Source organism: Perca fluviatilis, chromosome 22 (assembly GCF_010015445.1).
Source record: "Perca fluviatilis chromosome 22, GENO_Pfluv_1.0, whole genome shotgun sequence".
NCBI classification, from domain to species: domain Eukaryota; kingdom Metazoa; phylum Chordata; class Actinopteri; order Perciformes; family Percidae; genus Perca; species Perca fluviatilis.
The window spans coordinates 15539155-15558557 of record NC_053133.1 but is presented as its reverse complement, the minus strand read 5'-3'; the positions used below and the strand labels follow the sequence as shown (position 1 = coordinate 15558557).

At 40.5% G+C, this 19403-nt stretch overlaps 2 protein-coding genes and 1 non-coding gene across 8 annotated transcripts; 2 read left to right on the top strand and 1 right to left on the bottom strand.

The window, feature by feature from the left end:
- Positions 1-222: 222 nt before the first annotated feature.
- cops5 (COP9 signalosome subunit 5) lies at positions 223-5326 on the bottom strand. Its single transcript, XM_039790387.1, has 8 exons — positions 5025-5326; positions 4514-4748; positions 3289-3417; positions 2809-2874; positions 2470-2555; positions 2183-2294; positions 1304-1452; positions 223-455 (listed from the first exon to the last, which is right to left on the bottom strand). Exons 1-8 carry the CDS (start codon positions 5159-5161, stop codon positions 365-367), a joined length of 1005 nt encoding a protein of 334 aa, XP_039646321.1. The 5' UTR covers positions 5162-5326; the 3' UTR covers positions 223-364.
- Positions 5327-5503: 177 nt separating this feature from the next.
- LOC120552366 (centrosome and spindle pole-associated protein 1) lies at positions 5504-19355 on the top strand. 6 transcript variants are annotated; one of them, XR_005637989.1, is made up of 30 exons: positions 5504-5641; positions 5919-6004; positions 6165-6248; positions 6345-6442; positions 6529-6609; positions 7166-7267; positions 7450-7814; positions 7938-8015; positions 8619-8710; positions 8847-8943; positions 9047-9104; positions 9426-9715; positions 9808-9932; positions 10792-10879; positions 11130-11235; positions 11579-11726; positions 11850-11996; positions 12216-12286; positions 12456-12599; positions 13629-13778; positions 13869-13967; positions 14064-14124; positions 14273-14399; positions 15704-15837; positions 16893-17030; positions 17105-17139; positions 17263-17326; positions 17909-18011; positions 18182-18338; positions 18791-18924. XR_005637989.1 is itself a non-coding variant. In XM_039790386.1 (30 exons), the coding sequence occupies exons 3-30, from the start codon at positions 6200-6202 to the stop codon at positions 18563-18565; spliced, it is 3222 nt and encodes a 1073-aa protein (XP_039646320.1). In that variant the 5' UTR covers positions 5506-5641; positions 5919-6004; positions 6165-6199; the 3' UTR covers positions 18566-18710. The 6 variants fall into 6 exon arrangements, 5 of the variants coding, with proteins under 5 accessions (XP_039646320.1, XP_039646315.1, XP_039646318.1 ...); XM_039790386.1 differs by lacking the exon at positions 18791-18924 and adding an exon at positions 18558-18710 and having other exon boundaries at positions 5506-5641; positions 17909-18018; XM_039790381.1 differs by having other exon boundaries at positions 5509-5641; positions 17909-18018; positions 18791-19355.
- trnar-ccg lies at positions 6866-6938 on the top strand. Its single transcript has one exon. It is a non-coding gene; the product is annotated as a tRNA-Arg (tRNA).
- Positions 19356-19403: the final 48 nt, after the last annotated feature.

Sequence of the window (19403 nt, the reverse complement as noted above, 5' to 3'; positions counted from 1 at the left end):
TATGAAATCAAATGTCCACCTTATACACCCGTGAATTTGTTTAATTTCCCAGCTTAATGTTGCATAATATAAAGTGAAATAAAACCATATAATGTTGTTTAGCATGAAATACCAACATGCAGAAGTTGCACGTTTTATGTTTTATTTTTTGCATGAGTCTGACTGTATAATCCTTAAAATACTTCTAGGAGGAAAAAAAAAAAGAAACTTAATTTTTATTTCTTTTTAATTTATTTTTAAAAACACCCCCAAGAGAATTCACAGATAATCCTACCCTTAGCAGTGAAACATAAACCATAAACCAATAAGTGCTACACATGCACAAGACCTCCAGGTGAAATTCAAATTGGCTCGTAGTTCAGGTTTAATTGCCAGATGTGTTGATCTGATTGAAGAGTTTGTCCTTGATGACTTGAGACATCAGACCATGAATCGCCTCTATGGTTGTCTTGCAGCTAAAACAAACCACAGTGAAAAATGGAGATTAGCTCTATTACCCCGGCAAAACAGGCACAACATAAAGAGGTGTAACACATACACTGGTATCAGTAGACTATCAGGAGCAATACATAGTGAAGGTGTCTCGATCTCTGTATCAGATATTAATGAAACCAGTATTAATAAACAGATTAAATCGGCTTAGTTTTGATGCTCTTTTGGTTAGTTTGAATCACAAACATATTTAATTAATTGATTATTATAAAATTATGGAAAAATGTAATAGTTTATATTTGTCTTTTTCTGTTCTTAAATCACACATCTAATACAGATCAATACATTAGTTTAATTCTAAGTCAATTAATCGATTGACAGAAAATTGATCAGCTATTTGTATAATCTATTAATCTTTTGAATCACTCTTTTTGAAAAACAAATTTATATCATTCTAACTGCAACTCTTTGGGTTTTGGACAGTTGAAAAGTTATCTTTTGGGAAACTGATGGGCATTCTTAATTATAGAAACAAGATGTATTGATTGAGAACATAATTTGTCGATTAATCAGTGATAAAAAACAATGTTGGTTGTAGCCCTAAATTAAACATGTAACATCATTTTAAGGTTGAAATGGACACAAACATTCTATTACATAAGGACAATAATGTATAATCAACAATAATGTATAATCAACAAATACTGTATATGACACAGTAACAAATATGATGAAATGGATTAAAAGTAATAATATCAACCACTTTTCTTTTAATACAGTAAGAAACAGGAAACACCAAAATCATAGTGCCCAATATAAAATAAGTTAACATTAACATTTGCAGCCTTTTTCTTCTAAGAACATGATTTACCTATCTCGTGTTGCTTTGGCCAGTTTGTCCTCAGACTTCCTGTCATGCGTGTCCAACCCGAGCATGAAGCTGCCTCTGCCCAGCTGGGCCTCAGACTGCTCCAGCTTCTCCGACAGGTCAAACACCTGGCCTGTGGTGTAGTCCGAGTTCTGACCATCCAACAAACGCACACATAAACACCCAAACCAATTTGTGCACAATTAACAAAAGCTACATAACAGATTTTCCAAAAGAAGAAGAATTTTGCAAAGTAGCAACAAATCAGTCCAACAAGCTGAAGGAACACGTTGTGTGTTGTGGTGAATGAAAAGAAGACAGTGAAAAGTTTGCTTAAGGTGAGGCCGTGTTTTTAGTGGAAAAGGTAATTAAAACACAATGACACAGGGGCCCCTGACTAGGGTGACATTGTAGCAACTGACAAAGCCTGTCACCCAAGAAGCAGCACATCTTTGACATCTAGTCAATTCATCTTCATCCAGATTGCCAAAGAGCTAACTGTTTGGATAAGCCTGGTGCCTATTTAGACTGTTTAGTCAAGCTCGGGACAGAGTGACTGCATCCACAATGGGAATTCACATGAGGGGCTTTCAATCTTTAGAATGAACTGCGGGGCGAAAGCAGAGGATCCACGGTGAACCAGGACAACATCTATATCACTGGAGTTGGGTCCAACTTTACAACTTATCTCTTGTTAAAAAGTTTAAATTAAGCTTATTACTAAAATCAATAAACAGGGACTCTTGGTTACTCAGCAGCAATAAATCATGACATCACAAGCGGGTGACCACATGTCTCAATGAGTTATAGTGTAATAATTAACCATAAATCAAAACGTCAAACAATTAGGGAACATTTAGTTTTTTGAAGTTGCCTACATACCGTGAGGAGACTTGAGGAACTTAAGGTATTGACCCAATATTTGTTCCAAAGGAGTTCCAGAAGCTTTCTATCAAGGGAGGACTTAAAGTAAGTAACTTCCAGGGCGTAATACCTAAATAAAACAAATCAAAGAAATAACATGAGCCACGTATACAGTAAAGAGTACACTCTCTAAAAATACTGCAATTAAGGTAAAATAAAAAAATATAATTTACATGATATGTTAGAAGTATTGCTATCCATATCTGTAATATGGTGACAACACTGTGATATAAATCAATACTCACTGTTTACAGTGAACACCAAAGTCTTCAATCTTGTTCAAGGGGATTGTTTGGTATTCTGAGGGTCCCTCATCAGGAGGTTTGTAACCCTAAAAATCCACAGAGGAAATGCTGAGAAATAGTAACAAACAAAATAGACTTTCTGTACCATAGCCAGATAATTATAACACTAATACGGATTTAAGTAATGAGATAGACAAGCAATTAAATGATCATGCATTCTAGTTTATATAGTACAGCAAATAATAATAATAATTAAATAATAATTAACAGCAAATTATTTTATTACTATTAGAATTCTAGCCTCAGGAGAATTGCCACTATAAACAGTCGTTGCTCTACCTTTGGGTAGGTCCTGAAGGCGCCAAGGTTGACTTTCCCTGCAGAAATAGTCCGAGTGGGGTCGATCTGTAGAACGCAAGATACAGTAGAACAGGAAAACTAAGTCAGGGGTCACACAAACCTCCAGGGACCACTCAAATCCGGCCACCAGGAGCCTTTTACTATGGCTGTCAGTGTGCTGAAAATACACACTTAATTATATGATGCCCATGGCATTTAGGCACTGCTAAACCAAATGAAGTGTAAATAGCATATATGGTTGCAATTGCAAAATATTCATCAGTACTACATGGAAACCTACAACTCATGCATCAACAATCTCACCACCTTCTCAGTTACACATGCATTATTGTCAAACTCAGAAAGAAAAAAAAAAAATCTTTCTTTCCTGAATATCACTTTCATGGGGTGCAATTAGAAATCACGGTGAACGAAGCTTTTAGTATGATATAAAAAGTATTACTATTTCCTCAGTCTTACCACAACGGCCACGAAAGGCTCCTGAAACTGCTGGTTGAGCATCTGAGTGCTGACATCTATGCCTGAGAGCCAGCATCCATAGCCCGGGTGACTGTGGTACCAGCCGATAGCATTCTCCAGCCGGCCAACCTGAGAGATTATAGGATAGATGTAGGTTATTATTCAGGGTATAACCGCACCATTATACAAGAACACCACAGATAGTGACAAAATATAGATAGTATGAAAATATCGATCAAATGTATGATCACTGCATTGTATAGGGTATAATTTGCATTTTTTTTATGAATATGCTACTTCAAACAACTGACAATGTGGCAACAGAATTAAAGTATGATGGGGGGTTTTAGAAGAAAAACTCATATCCATTTTGTAGTAGCCTTGTTAGAAATTAATAACAGTATTGGACGATACGGGTGAGATGTGGATAACTACATTTTTTCACAGTATATATAATTTCATAATGCAATATCGATATACATAGGACATTTAAAAATCAATTGAGAAACAGTTCATAGATAAAATAATTAGACAGGAATGTTTGGTTATGACTAAACCAGTAAATTATTCCCCTACACATCAAGGTACATCATCTTTCACATTGATGCAAAAAATAATAATAGTTCCAACATTACCATACAGTATTCTTGCGTATTGCTTTGCAACAGTGCCCATAATGGGCTAATACAACAAAGGATAATAAAGCAATGGCTACCATATTTAACGGCAGACAAATCAAATGTATATAATCTGATATATATATATATATATCTCATCATATGACTAGAATGTGGATGTTATAGACCGTATTACAAATATAAAAGGTTTTCTTGAACAACTGAATCAAAATGAACCCAAGTCCCGAAATTAAAAACATGGTAGCAATCAATAGGGGTGGGAATCACCAGAGGCCTCATGATACGATATCATCACGATACTTATGTCACGATACGATATTATTGCGATTTTAGACATATTGCAATATTCTGCGATATATTGCAATGTACTACCTTTTTTCCAACTTCAAATGTTTCCCAATTTCAAATGATGTCCCCAAAGGACAATTTTATCAACATCTGTTTTATCTAAAAATATATATTTCTGTCTGTTCATCTCACTTCCATTTTATTGCTGCAAAATGGGATTGTCAAGCAGACAGACTGACCAACACATATTTCAAACATGAAATCTGTGAGATGCCCTTTAATGGAAGACAGTGCCTGACCTGTTTGGCATTTTCAATGTAGGCAGCCATGTATTCATATGCTGCAGCCTGGGCGTTGACTCGAGTTTCTGTGCCCTCTACGGGCAAGGCAAAGCTGTCCATAATCATCATGGTTTCACCATCCACCTTCCCCAGCATTAGGCCCATCACCTCCAGGTTTCCTCCAGACCTGGCATGCATCACCATCTTCAACAGGGCCAAGGCTGAGATCTTGCAGTACTTGAAATAGTGATGACTACGAGTCAAAGAAAGACACACAATCAACATCAGATATATTAAGCATATTAGGGATAATGTTAAGGAGTAGATACATTTGCAAATACACACCACACAGTCAATGTTAGCCGTACCGCTGTTGACAAACAAGCTAATGCTAGTTTGTAGCCAAGCTATCATGTGTTCTAATAACTACCGTGACACAACATAACGTTACGATCCCGACATTTAGATCAAGAATGACTTAAACACTTAGCTAGCTAAGCTAAATACCACCTTACTGTTGTGTACTTACTCCTTTGTCCATGGCTTCGCAGCGAGGATTTCTTGTTGTTGCTTTTTGTCATATTTGTAAATTTCGTCTATGCTCTGAACTTCCTGCATGCTGTTAGATAGCTCCCATGTTTTCTGAGCTGTGCTACTCCCCGCCATGATGAATTATCTAAGCCAACCAAATAGTCGTTAAAACCACTATTACTGCCCCCAATAAGTGAAGAAATTGTATTTTTCTCCAAAGATGTTGATACCGTAACAGGGCTAAGCTAAACGTCCACTTGCTCAGGTAGCCATGACAGTGAATGATACCAATATACCAAAGTTCAATCGGAGGGGACGTTTGTCATAATGTTACTCAAACATGACGTTGATATGTTTGTATGGTAACGTTACATGACATTTTTAACACTAAAAGGGAACTATAAATATAAAAAATAACATTTCACCTGAAGCTATTGTTACCGTATCTATCAGTCATATTAAATCGTAATTACCCCTCTGCCAGCATGCATGGTTTAGTCCTGGGAAGACTCACAACCAACCGTCGGGGACGCACTGACATCTAGTGGCGCTTTTCAGAGAAGCAGAATCCCCCATTGAGGTTATTGCTTTCAGTTCTTTGGCACTTCACTTTTGGTGAGGGCTAAGGCATTTTAAGAATCTATCTGTCTCTAATGTAACAACTATCAAACAACGGGTATTAGGTATATTTTCTGTTATAGCGCCTTGTGTTAGCTAAGTTAGTTAGCCTCTAGTCGGAAAACCTTTTGTGTCATGGTTGCTTATAGCAACGGAATGATGCTTTGCGCCTTGCTTACAAGCTAGACAAGAGCATTTGCCACTGTATGGTCTGTAAATGCAAATATTGTAAATCCAAATAATGTTATAATATTACGTTTGACCTCTGTTTCAGCTGAGCTTTGATGTACAAAGTAATTAATGGAGGGAAGATGGGAAGTTTTTCGAGGAGCATGAAGAGGAAACATCCAAAGATATACAGTATGTATCATCGTCACTGAAGTGTGATACACTAGCTACTTGCACATCGAGGTAACGTTATGTGAAATATCAGTGCTCTGATGATTACCACGTTGTTTTAAAACGCAAATAATTCCGGAATGTTCTAAGTAATGTGTTAACCTTCGTAACCTTCTTTAAGTCAATAGCTGGTAACATAAACAACACAGTGTGGATATGCCTCCAGCATCAGCAGCACAAATAATATCCCCCAATCCAGACAGAGGTATTGTGCAAGTCTTACTGATACTGAACAGATAACATTTTTTGAGTATAGGTTTGTGTCATACACTTTATGTGTTATATATTTGATATTTTCCAGGTTTGGGCTTAAGTTTCCTGCTGGGAAATGACTATGAAAGGAAGAAGAAGAAACTTAAGGAGGAGCTTCAACTGGACTACAAACATTATGTTGCCAAGGTATGATGATATGAAAACAATCATTAAGAAATGTTTCACTGTGTTTCCTCACCATCCTGTCCTTTGTTGTCATGTTCTTCCTCCAGAAAAAGGATCTGAAAACTAGTGAACCTCATCCACAACCCCAGGGTTTCTCCCTACCTATTGATGACAGAATATCAGTTCAGGTGTGTGTGTGTGTGTGTGTGTGTGTGTGTGTGTGTGTGTGTGTGTTTCTGTGTGACGTAACAGGTAGCTGTCAATGGTATTCAAAGTGGGACTTTTTTGGGGTGGACATAACTTGCTCACAACACTAATGGAATTGATATACTGCAGTGCAGTGTATTGTTGTTTGTAAAGGGCTTTGTGTCCCATGGCAACTGCTTTTGTGTACAAGTGCTTACTCACTAACAAAGTGTAAGAGGGTGTCAGAGGTAAACAAGTGGCCCAGTGGCCTAATGGATAAGGCATCAGCCTCCGGAGCTGGGGATTGTGGGTTCAAGTCCCACCTGGGTCGTTAAATTTACAAAAAATTAACAGTCCCTTGCAATGTTGTGGTGGGAAATGCATTGCTCTGTGAGACCGACGTCTGTCAAATTAATATATGCAACGTTGTATGGAGGAAGCGTTATATTGCTATTAATTAGTCAGATTCAAACACAGCATTAAAATTATCTAGCTGGTGCCCTATCTGAATAAAATGGCTGTTTCAGAGACATGACTCTAAATTTGTTACTCTCACAGGAAAAACTAAGAGAGGATAGAAAAAAAGAATACAACCTCTTCCTACAAGAAAAAGCTCAAATTGGAAGGTTAAAGAGGGGAGCACCTCCTGTTATTTCAAAGGTAATGTGAATAATGAATAAACACATTGATAGTTCCATTTTTGCAAAAATAATAACAATTCTGCTTTAACTTAAACAAAATACTTAGTTTGTATTAGAGGATTGTTGTTATGTGCTGTTAAAGCACCCAGATATAAAGTAAATGGTTTTCATATTCAGTTTTCTTCACATTTTTATTTTCAGCCTGGACAGATTCAAGCTTCAGATGCTGTGTACATTTCTTCTCCAGCTTCTCCGCGGCCCATCCTCAACACCCATACAAACACACACCGTCCTCCCAGGGAGCGCCCTGCATCCAGGAGAGATGCTGCCACTCTGACTGAGACAGTGGATAATGGAAAAAGCATAGGGACTTGGGGTCCAGGCCATCGGAGACGAAGGCGTTGGCAACTCCATAGACAAAAAGAGCCATTTAGCTCTGAGGAGGAGCCAATCACAGACAAAGATGAAGAGTTTGAGTTCAGACACAGGAGGCGACAAGACAGACACACTCCAGAGCCGGAGTACAAAGAGGAGAGGAGAACCAGAGAACGCAGAGCTGTCAACAGGTGTAGCTTTTTTTCTGTAGTATGATTTTGAGCTATTTTCCTCTGTTACATATAAATCATAGACAGAAGAGCAGGTATGATGATATCATTTCTCTTCACCTGTCTTTTCTGTCTCTATGGCAGAGCTCCTCAGGACATAAAGGAGATGGAGGCACCTGGTCTTCATGATCAGAACAACAATGAAGGGGATTGGAAGTCAGAGTAAGCAAGATTCATTTCTCTGTACAGTTCTAGTCGACTGCAGTAATGAGATTTGTAATGCTGAAACAGAATTATTCTAGATAACAACAGTGTTCCAATGAAGAGCTAGACAGCCAATGATATCCTCCTGGAAAGTCACATACATTTTCTTAATCAATAAAATCATCTGATTGAATGAGCCAACACAGGGTAACTGTAACAGAAGACAGGTATAGATCATTGCTGCCATACTCAGTTATTGCTCTCCAGCACTTCTCTTACATGCCATTGCCTTTCACTGTTTCCGTTTTTGCCATTAAGTTGAGCCCCTCTCAGTAAGCTGTGAACATGCAGGGCGGTGATGGAGTGACCCTTGGCTCAGCTCCAGGCAAACAATTACTCACCCCCAGTTCTATAAGAGGAGCTGGATTGATTGGAGAATAAGGCTTCACTCCCTTTCTCTGAGACCAGAAAGCTCTGCAGGCAAACTGTGACGCAGTGTAAAATGGTAGCTGAGTGTGGCTCAGATGGAAACTGATTGCTGTGCTGTTAACTTATACGCTGTCAGTAGTTGGATGGCTCTTGTGGAGTGTCTGGTTCTGTCTGTGTATCTGTGTTTAATAGTCGGCAAATGCCAGACAGCATGATGATGGCTGCAAGATCTAGACCTGCTACCAGCAAGGATAAAGCAGAGTTTGCTACTGGACTAATGATCGGTAAATACCATTCTTATTGCTTGATGCACTAGACACATATTGACGTCTGTGGGATTGCAGATGTAATTTAAAATCCTTTTTTTTAGCATCATAGGTGACAGCACTTGTATGTTAATGGATCTCTGTTGTCATGCAGGAGCAGTAGAAGAGCAGGGGGCCTCTCAGATGAGGAAAGAAAAGTATAAGCAAGAGCTGCTGAAACAAATTGCTGAACAGAAGAGAAACAAGATCAGGTGAGTATTTATTCACTGAATCAACATACTCTTTAGAGTTGTTTCTGCTGGCACATGCCTGTTAGTCAACAAGACACAAATGATGGGATGATTTACATTTCAGAGAGAAGAAGCTTGAGCTGAGGGTTGCTACCCCCGGAGTCAGAGACCTTGAGAAACAGGTACAGCAGAATGGCAAGAACTGGCTAAAATTGATACAGTTTTTAGAAACATCTTCCATGATGTGATTGTCTAAAGATCCCATCTTACTTTAACCCAACCATCACTCAGCAATTGTATCAGTCCTACATTTGTTGCTGTATCTGGATAAAGTATTCCTCAACAGCACAATTAACATATATATGTCACAAACTATCATAGATGATGATTATATTATGTTGATATGATGCCTTGAGCAACACCTTTGGGCACCTTTTGAGTTGTTTTCAATATATGTTGCCTGATTTCTGCATCACCTCTTCCAACCTGATGGAATTAAGCAGTTTGGGGCTGTACATCAGCAATATAACAACTGGAGACAAGATGTCCCCTACAAGCCCGGCATAGATCTGGGGAAGGACCCAAATACAAGGCGAATTAATGACAAACACACTGAAGACACAGAACAGAGAGGCCCCCCAGGACAGTCCCATGTGGACTACAGTCAGCTGACAGGGAAGACAATGCCTTGGTCTGGAGTGAGAGCAGCACAAGGTGTCCCCCCGCTGGACTACTTTAATGAGGACTACCACAGGGACTTCTCAAACATCCTAGGAGAGGTGGCCAACCCGAGGTAGCTCACTGTTGCTTTGTGTTCCTATACATGAATGACATTAACAACTCTGCTGTAAATTCATTGTAGTTTCTGTGATTTTGTTTGTTCAGGGTTGCTGGTGTTCCTCCTCCTGTTCTTCACACTGTGACTAATAATTACAAAACTCCATATGATGCAGCTTATTACTACTATGGAACCAGGAATCCATTACATCCTAATCTTCCTTACAATCAGAGTACAGTATTTCAACTATCTTTATGTTGTTTTTGCCTCTTTGTCTTTTATTTTAAATCATATCAATATACTTTGCATTACTGCGATCCATTTTTGGCAGTAGTGTTTTTGCATTGTGTTTTTCCCACATATCAAACGGACACTGCTTTGCATTCATTTCAGTGTGGTATGAACATTGTCACATTGTGTGTAAAAGCAGTCATGATGTTCACTGTTATGTTATGGATAATTTACTGCATCTTAAGAAAGGTTCAACTCTCTGCAAGTGGATTTTCATATTGTATGGAAGTGAATGGAAACCAGTGGCTGTTCGGAGGTAGGAAAACCATAACAAATCTAAAATAATACATAAGGCTTTGGAAAAGGGTCAGCAGTAATATAAAATATGCATATTTGTGTCTAGTGTCTTCACAGTCATGAAGTGACTTGTGGGATCTGGCAGTTTTTCCTTAGATGGGAGTAGTTCACATTGGCTTAAATAAACTCCCAGACCTCTCTGTAGAGAACTATTGCCATTTATTATGGAGCCATTTTATCGCCATATCAATAGCCAAGAGGACTTGGCATAGCAATTCATAAATCTCATTTTACAGCAGAACTGATTTTATTACTGAGGGGATATACAGTTTATTGGATATGAGTTCAGCAGATCCAGATGGATCTCACTTCATCCAGCTGATGTGTTTGGTTACATTTATTGTCTTTCCATTTTAATTTAGCAGCCAAATTTCTGCCCTGCTCTTGGCTCTCAAACATTTTAATGTTGGAAAAAAGAGCTGGCAGACGGTAGCAGCAGATAGCTAATGAAACTGAAATCTGTTTGTATTTATTATCTTGTATGTTTGTATTTCCTTTATTAGATGACCTGCCTGGAGGGGTGCAGCAGTCTGGGAATTTCCACAGTCCTCCTCAAAGACCACCTCCTCTCAGACCCAGTGGCCGCACTGAGTAAGTGTCCATTTTTACAATTGTAGTTCATTTATCCAGATGATAAATTCAGTGTACACAACTTCAAACATTTTTTTCCCTATTCTTTACACTGAAAATCCATTTGCAGAGTGTGAAAGCTTTTAGATTAGTAGATGGTTTTGTTTTTCTTCCAGAAGAGGGCTCCCACTGCAAAATAACTGTGTGACTGTCAGTACCCCCCTTTACACAGGCCTCCTCATTATTTAACACTCTAACTGTCTGCTTCTAGAGCAACTGATCAAGGGTCTCCCCTGGATGTTGGATATCAAAATGCAGACAAGTCCAAGCTGAAGAGAGAGACTGCACTTAGCTACCAAGAAGCACTCAGACTACAGGTATGACATCAGAGCTACAAGATTTAATCTGATCATTATTAGCAGACCCCATGCTTTAATAACTGCAGCACACTGTCTGACATGCTAACTGTCACCCTGATATGCTAATGATTGCTTTGACAGGCTGCTTCCTCCCTGCTGATACCAGAGGAAACCCACACATTTTAGGGACAGACAAGATATTTTGACAGTTAGAGACCAGATCATTGTGGAGTCAGCATTCCCCCATGGGCAAAGAAATGCATTGTAGCTGGACTAGCAGAGAAACATAGACGTGCACTCCACTGAAGTGGTCAGAGAAAGTGCATCAACTTTTGAAGCATCCTGCCTTCCTTGTGTCCAGATCAAAGAAAGAGAGGAGTGTAAAAGAAGAGAAAAAGAAGAGAAGGAGCGGTATGATGCCAAGATAGAGGCTGAGATGATGGCGTACAACCCCTGGGGGAGAAGTGGGGGAGGCGCTCCAATTAAAGACCAAAAAGGCAACCTTGTTAGTAAGTTGGCTTTTACTTTCTCTTTTAATGAGGTCTGCTAAGCCTAAGATAATTTTAATATGGATCATAATAAACATTAATACAGAATGTTTTAGGTACTTATATATGTTTCCATGCCCACAGGTGACCTGAATCAAATGCACAGGACCAACGAGGTGTCAAATAGGAATCCTATGTCCAGGAATAGTGGACAGAACCAAAGCTTTTCGATGAGTAATGGACACAGTCCCAGAGTTGAAGCCAGGGCTCCCATTTCCCATCAACTATCAGGTAGTGTTCGGGTGATTGTGCCGGAGTTGTGGCAAACTGGGTCCTGTCATCCAGTGTATTAGATAAACGTGTCAAATCACTAGATTAAATAACGTGACCATTTCACGAACTGCCGTGAGACTGGGTTGGTATTACAATGTATTGTGCATTTGTGTGTGGACATGTACACATTGCTCTTCTTTATTGAAGGAATACTGTCTGTCTCACTTGTCTTTGCAGGTTTCAATGATCAGCCAACTCCACAGCGGCTCCACATGCAGGACAGATACAAAGAAGAACTGAAACAACAGGTAGGTCAACAACAGCCTTCAGTCTATGCTGGAAACTGCTTGGATGCTCATTTAAGGCGTGTGTTTTTTTTTAATAATCTTTTTTTTTATTTACAAATACTGCTCATGTTTTTGAGCACTTTGAAAAAGTTGTAAATGAACTATGCATGTAACTCGTCATTACAAACAGATAGAGGAAAAAAAGAAAAAGCTGACAGAGGAGGCAGAACGAATGAGGATTGAGGAGGAGAAGGAAGAGAAGAAGCTGGCGGACCAAAGGGCTCGCATACAGCAGGAATTTGAGGAGGAGCAAAGCAAGCGAAAGAAGATTGAGGTGAGTTCATCATTCCTCTATCCTGACAGTTAAAGGAACACACCGACTTATTGGGAATTTAGCTTATTCACCATAACCCCCATAGTTCCGCGCGTGCTGTAGGGCTGTCTGACGGCTCCAGCGGCATCAAGCCAGCACAGAACCTGCAGGTAACTGGTTCCAACTAGCCTACTGCTCCGAATAAGTGACAAAATAACGCCAACGTGTTCCTGTTTACATGTTGCGACTTGTAGAATCACAGCGTGTACAAAAAACAATGTAACATGAGACACAGCCATCTTCTAACCGTAAACAAACCGGGAACTATATTCTCAGGCGGAAGAATATAGTACTTGGGCGGAATGATTTGCTTTGCAGCAAGCCTGTCTGAGAGTATAGTTCCCTTATTCGGAGCAGTAGGCTAGTTGGAACCAGTTACCTGCAGGTTCTGTGCTGGGCTAAGCTACCGGTGGAGCCGTCAGACAGCGTTACAGCACGCACGGACACGAGAAGGGTTCCAACTAGCCTAGTGCTCCGAATTGTGACAGAAGTGACAAAATAACGCCAGCATGTTCCTATTTACATGTTGTGATTTGTAGAGTCACAGCGTGTACAAAAAAACAACGTAACATGAGACACAGCGAGCATATCACTCCGCCCAAGTACTATATTCTTCCGCCTGAGAATATAGTTCCCGGTTTGTTTACGGTTAGAAGATGGCTGTGTCTCATGTTACGCGTTTTTTTGTACACGCTGTGACTCTACAAAAAAAAAAATATAAATAGGAACATGTTGGCGTTATTTTGTCACTTATTCGGAGCAGTAGGATTACTGGAACCATTCACCTGCATGTTCTGTGATGGGCTGATGCCGCTGGAGATGTCAGACAACTTTACAGCACGCACGGAGATGAGAAGGGTATGGATCGACTTGTCTAACACTGGGGGTTACGGTGAATAAGCTAAATTCCCAATAAGTCGGCGTGTTCCTTTAAGGGGTCTCCTCACACTGGGCTTGCCATTGATAAACTGTTTTCTTTACTCTCTGCAGCATAGGCTGCAAAACCAAGAATGGACCCATAAACCTAAAACACAACACCAGGAGGAGGAAAAGAGGGTGAGACAGAAAGAAGAGATTGAGAAGAAGTTACCTGAGAGCGCCAGGGACGGAGAGCAGAAAAAGGCGCAGTTGAGTTATGAGGTACAGTAAGCCTGAAAAGACATTGGTGCTTTAGCTTTCAGTTTTATTGAACATCTTTGTTAAGTAATGTGACTGCTCGTAAATTTGCAGAGAGTGCCATCTCCTCCGATCCCAACCTTGCAGAGGAAGCAGACAAATCTTGAAGTATCCAGACCTTTGTCTGTTGTGAGTCAAGTCTCCGCCAGGACTGTAAGTCACTCAGTAAATGGATCAAAATATTTTCACATCAAGGCTATTTTGATGTAATTATAAAATATATAAAAAAACACACAATTTCCACAACAGGAGCGCTCTGTGTCAGCGCCACACTCTCGACCAGTCCCTGCGAAAATACCCCAGCTACAAGGTAAGACTGTCTTTAGTTATCTGTACACCCTCCACCACCCCTAAAAAAAATCATATGCCTGCCTGCTTTTGAATCATAAATTTCCACTTAAATATTTATTGTTCCCATTCTTGTCTCTGTCTCCCCTCAATCCCTCTGCTGGCTTTAGATGGTAAGCAGGAAGTGATCAGAGAGCTGTCAGCCCTCCGTAGGTATCTGAGGAACGAGCAGAGACAACTGGAGGTTCAGCTGGACCAGACAGATCGACAGGAGAGTCACTACACTCCCCCCAACAGGTATTATAGTCAGACACCCCTGAACAGCAGGGGGAATTTGTGTCTGTATACCGTGCCCAGAATTAATAGGATTTTATTACTTTTATTACATTTAGAAAACCTATTAGATGTGCTCTACCCCTTCAGGTCCAATTTCACCTACAGTAGTACACCCCTAGACACATTACGGTAAAGACACACAACTAATTTGGTCATGTCAATTTGTTGGACTTGTTGATTTGCTATTGGTATTTAAGGAGGCTTTCTTGTGCTCTGAGGTAATGAAAGTGACCCAGGTCAAATTGGCTATCTTCTAATCTCCATTCAGATTTGCTTCAGGAAATCATTACTGCAGTATGATCCCAAAGGGAAATTTTCTTTTTTCGTCTGTCGTCACCTTGCAAGATCAGCAGGGTCACCTGCAGTGCAGGATTTATTAGGGATTCAGAATGTTGCTGAGCGGACCTTCAGCAGGACACGACACAACCTGGCATGTGGCTGCTTATGACCTCTAACCACCCTGAAAAACACACGCAACATAGTATGTGACTTAATTCCACCCCTGAAAGGGCAGGAATGCACTACAAGCTACTTGAAAAGTCTCGGCTTATATCCAAATAAGTTTACTGCAAATCTTTAGAGAAATGCCTTTGAACTGGTGCCAGTTTCACTGCTTTTCTTTGGTTCCAATATAAGCTGCTTACACAGAAAGCCCCATGCTTTAGGCCTCATAAAACCATTTGGAAATGTTTAACACACACAAACCAGGTGTTATGTCCTTAATATTTTAAAACAATACTCATTTAAAGGTGCTCAAGCGATGTTGGGTGATGTTACTTCTTGTTGACGTTCAAAGTATTTTCAAACAAAACGAAGACTAGCTCGCTCCTCCCTCCTCCCTCCTCCTCATCCCGTTCCATCCCTTCTGTACTTCAGCGCAAATCCTTCTTGTCTGTTATTGGCTGAACACTGGAACACGGTTTGTGTATATTTGCATGGTCCAGGTTGGACCACTTTGTTTTTGTTGGCGTTTGTGGACCCTAGGCTGTCTACAGACACCGCATTTTTTTTACAGTGTGTTCAGGGGACCGGCAGCTCACGGATAGTGAGGAGAGGTACGCTGTATGTGACAAAAAATGTTGTAGCCTAAAAAATGCGTGACATCGCTTAGAGTACCTTTAACTCTTACGGGGGCCAAGTGGAACTGCATTCTGTAGTCATTGATCACAACTTGAAAGCATTCAGGATAGTGTACTATTGGGCATCTGTGTGTGCTATTTGAGTTAATTGCCCTGTTTAAATTGTGTTTTCCCTCCTTTGCTCAGGCCCAAAAGACGACCTAGAGTGGATGAATCGACGCACAAGCAAGCTGTCCAGCCACCGACCAGGAGTACCTCCTCTGGTGCTGCACGTGTTAATATGCAAAATATCAGGGAGTTTAACCAGCTTAAATACAGAGGTAATGTCACTTGACATATTGGACACTGGTTTCATTTTATCAAGCAACATTTCTGCAAGCAACAGGTCACTGCAAGAAACAAAAACACCCTAAGTCAGTATCCTGTGCCATCTGTTTGCCTTCTATATGACACAGAGGTTACAAGTAGTCTTGACTGCAAAAAGAGGTCCTACAATGCACGTAAAAAATTGCAGTAAGACTTTTCATAGTAGTGAAATTTTGCTTTATTTTAATTCTATCATTTAGATAATAGTCGTGAACTGAACATCATCCTTTGATGAAAAATCAGCTTATCCCATTGGATTAAAACCAGTTGGACACTGCTTACTTTGCTTCTGTACTCTGAACCAACCCCCTTTTTTTTTCTTCCAATTTTGAGAAAGTGATTGAAAAACCCTCCTCTAATTGCCTTGGTCATGGTGTTGATGTAAGGACAAGAGACGAAGATCACTGCGGTCCTGAACCAGCTGGGCATTGCCAGATGGTTTAGGCTTTCCAGAGCCTCATCAGTCCTCTGTCTCCCTCTAGCCACACTGAAACTTTAATCTCATGAGGTCATGGAAGGCGTCCATCAGTGACAGGCAGTTTGGCAGCGTAAACAGAGAATGTAATGCAAGCGAACCACGGAAATGGCTTTGGATGGGTTCCCAGACCAAGTTAAAGCAGGGGTCTGAAAGACACTCAGAGCTCTGGCTTGTAAAACCAAAGAAAAATTGAAAGAAATGCTAGTCTGTGACAGATTGACCAAATGATTTATCAAACTTCCAGATATAAATTATGGATTTAAGCCAACCTTACGTCTGAAAGCTGCATCAGATCCATTCAAACCTTGTAGTGGGAAGGATGTAGCCAGGCTGTGGAGCTGCTGAGTCACAACCAAGTTGCTGTTTCGGAGAGAGGGAGGAAAGAGGGAGACATTAAGGAAGGGAGCAATGTGCCTTCTAATCTTATCTCTGACCTTATCTCTCTAATTCTTTATTACTGCGCTAATGCACCTGTTATTGCTGCATCGATCGCCACTTCATTGCTACTGTAAGAAAGATTTTGCTTGTCAGACACAGCATCTCGTGAGGAGGTCCACCACATGTACCCTGACCCTCCCACTGACGAACAAAGTCTGGACATCCAACAGCAGGCACTTCTTCGCGAACAACAACGCAAAATCAGGCTTATGAAGAGAGCGGAAGAGCATGGTCAGTGAGCAGACACTCACATTTCTCTTCAAACTGTTGTGCTCTTTAACTCATTGTTCTGTGTTTCGCTACAGACTTTTTGGACCACAAACCGAACCACTATCATTCTGTGAGTGGTCATCACATTATAAATATGCATTTACATTGTGACAGGCTAGCCAAGTACATCTTTCATGGTTTGCTCTTCCTAATAAGTTAATTGGTGTTTGTCTGTGTTTATTCCATCTCTCAGAGGAAGAAACCTGGACCCTACATCCCCAGAGACTCCATATTGCCATCTGAGACTGCTTTCATTGGTAAGCTTGGCTAAACATAGTCTGTTTGTAAGAACTGTCCCTGTTACTCTTTTGTTCTTCTTTCAAGTATAAAGAAAGTGTTTAGTGCCATCAGTGGCAACATAATATGGTTTGGGATATTTCTTTTTCTAAGGCTCCAGACATTTTCCATAAAGGTGACATGGCTTGGTAGGTCAGCTACATACACCCTCACAATACCACACTACAACAGCCAGGATAATTTAGCTCTGTGTCTCTGTGCCAGACTCATTGTGGCACATGCCAGCTCTTGTCTCTCTGTTGCAGCTAGAGCCAGTGCTGGGTGCAAGGTGCACATGCCAGCTGAAGGGTGGAGATAGCACAGTGCCAGCCATTGGGAATGGGGGCAGTATAGAAATTGTTTAAAAAGCCAGTGGTACAGGAAGGGAGGCTTTTGAATACTTTCCCTCTACCCTTTTTCATCCGTACCCCTTCCAGTGAGAGGTTTTGCTGAATGGACTGATTTCATTCTTTTCATATTACACATACCTGAACTGAATGAACGTTTAGGTTGCTAATCTTTGTAACGAGGTGTGGGTGTGTAATGATGAATGGCTTTGTCAGATGTTTACAGTGGTAAAGCATGTGAAGAGGGGATTCATCAGCAGAGACGGCGTCAGCCCTCAGCAGAGCGCCAGGAGAGGACAGCACCACGGAGGAGACATGAGTATGATGTATGACGCTGAGCAGTAAATGGATTCTTTTGTTTGCTTTGGGTCAAAACAATCTGAGTCACTGCAGTCCCAGAGCGGATGCTTTCAATGCTGTATTACTCAAGTTCCATTAGTTTCCATTAAACAGATGAGAATACTTCCTTGTGGCTTCTTTTTTTCACAGGAGGTGGCTGTGTCCATGGATCAGAGGGACCGTAACATCCAACCAGATGCTCAGTCTTTGCAGTCACCGACTAGTTTGAACCTTGATTCTAAAGTCAGGGCCCACAACCAGCAGGGCATCCCAAGAGAGGACACTGGTGATCGCAACAGCAGATCAGGTGAGAGGAAACACTTTACATCGGAAGTATTCAAATAAGCTGGATGCTAATGTAACAAAAGCACAACAAGTCTGGCTAATGGGGGCATCAGTGTTGGTCCACTGGAAGACTTGAGCAGTGATGTCATCTTTCACTAGTAAATTAACAAAATAAAAATAAAGTGCATGTAACTTTATATTACAGCTGACTTTTTAACCCACTTGCTTCTTTTTTCTCCAGATTTCTGACACATGCTTCAGTGTCGTACTAAAGCTTTGCCTTTTCATTTTTTTTTAATAAAGATGAGACAGATGTTAACTATTGTTTTAGAACAATAAAAAAAACATGTGGACTTAAAATTGTAGAAATGATGCCTAAACAAAACAATTATCTATATATGTTGAATTTTAAGCGTTCTTCATTTTGTGATTGCCAAAAGAAATGTGTGATGGATAAGCCTATGTACTCTGCAGAAGGGCTGTCTGATGATGAAGTGGATGTCTTGTCTCTGCGTTCTGCCCTGGAGAGACGTGTCTCCACGGAGACTGTTGCCACAGAGGCCTGGCTGCGGCCCGGCACGTCGGATACTGTAAAACGCTCCGGCTGTAGGGAGAGGCCAAACAGTAGGCTGGACGCTCCACCCTGGCTGACACACCGCGTCCAATAGCTCCTATTAGCTGGTCTTCAAACAGTGAGGCTACTTCTTTGCCAATCCCCCTTTTCTTTGGATGGCTCTCCTGAGAATGAACATCGTTGCATTGTTAATGTGTATGTTAGATTGCATAGTTTCAAAAGCTTGTTAACAAAAACAGTCCGCCCGTAAAAATATCATTGTCGGTTAGTTGAGACAAGAAACATCTTACGACTTTCTCTCAGCATGAAAAGTGCTTTTTTACCCTGCAGTAGATTGTCCATGGAAGTTTTGCAAGGTGCATATCTGTGAATGTACCATAAACATATATACGTGTTTACGCAGTTAGTTTTGTTATAAATATACACCGGAGAGTTTATTTTATAATAAAATGTTATTTTAATGTTGTCCTGGCTGATCATTCATGGAAGAAAAAAATTAACAGCTAGCAGTTT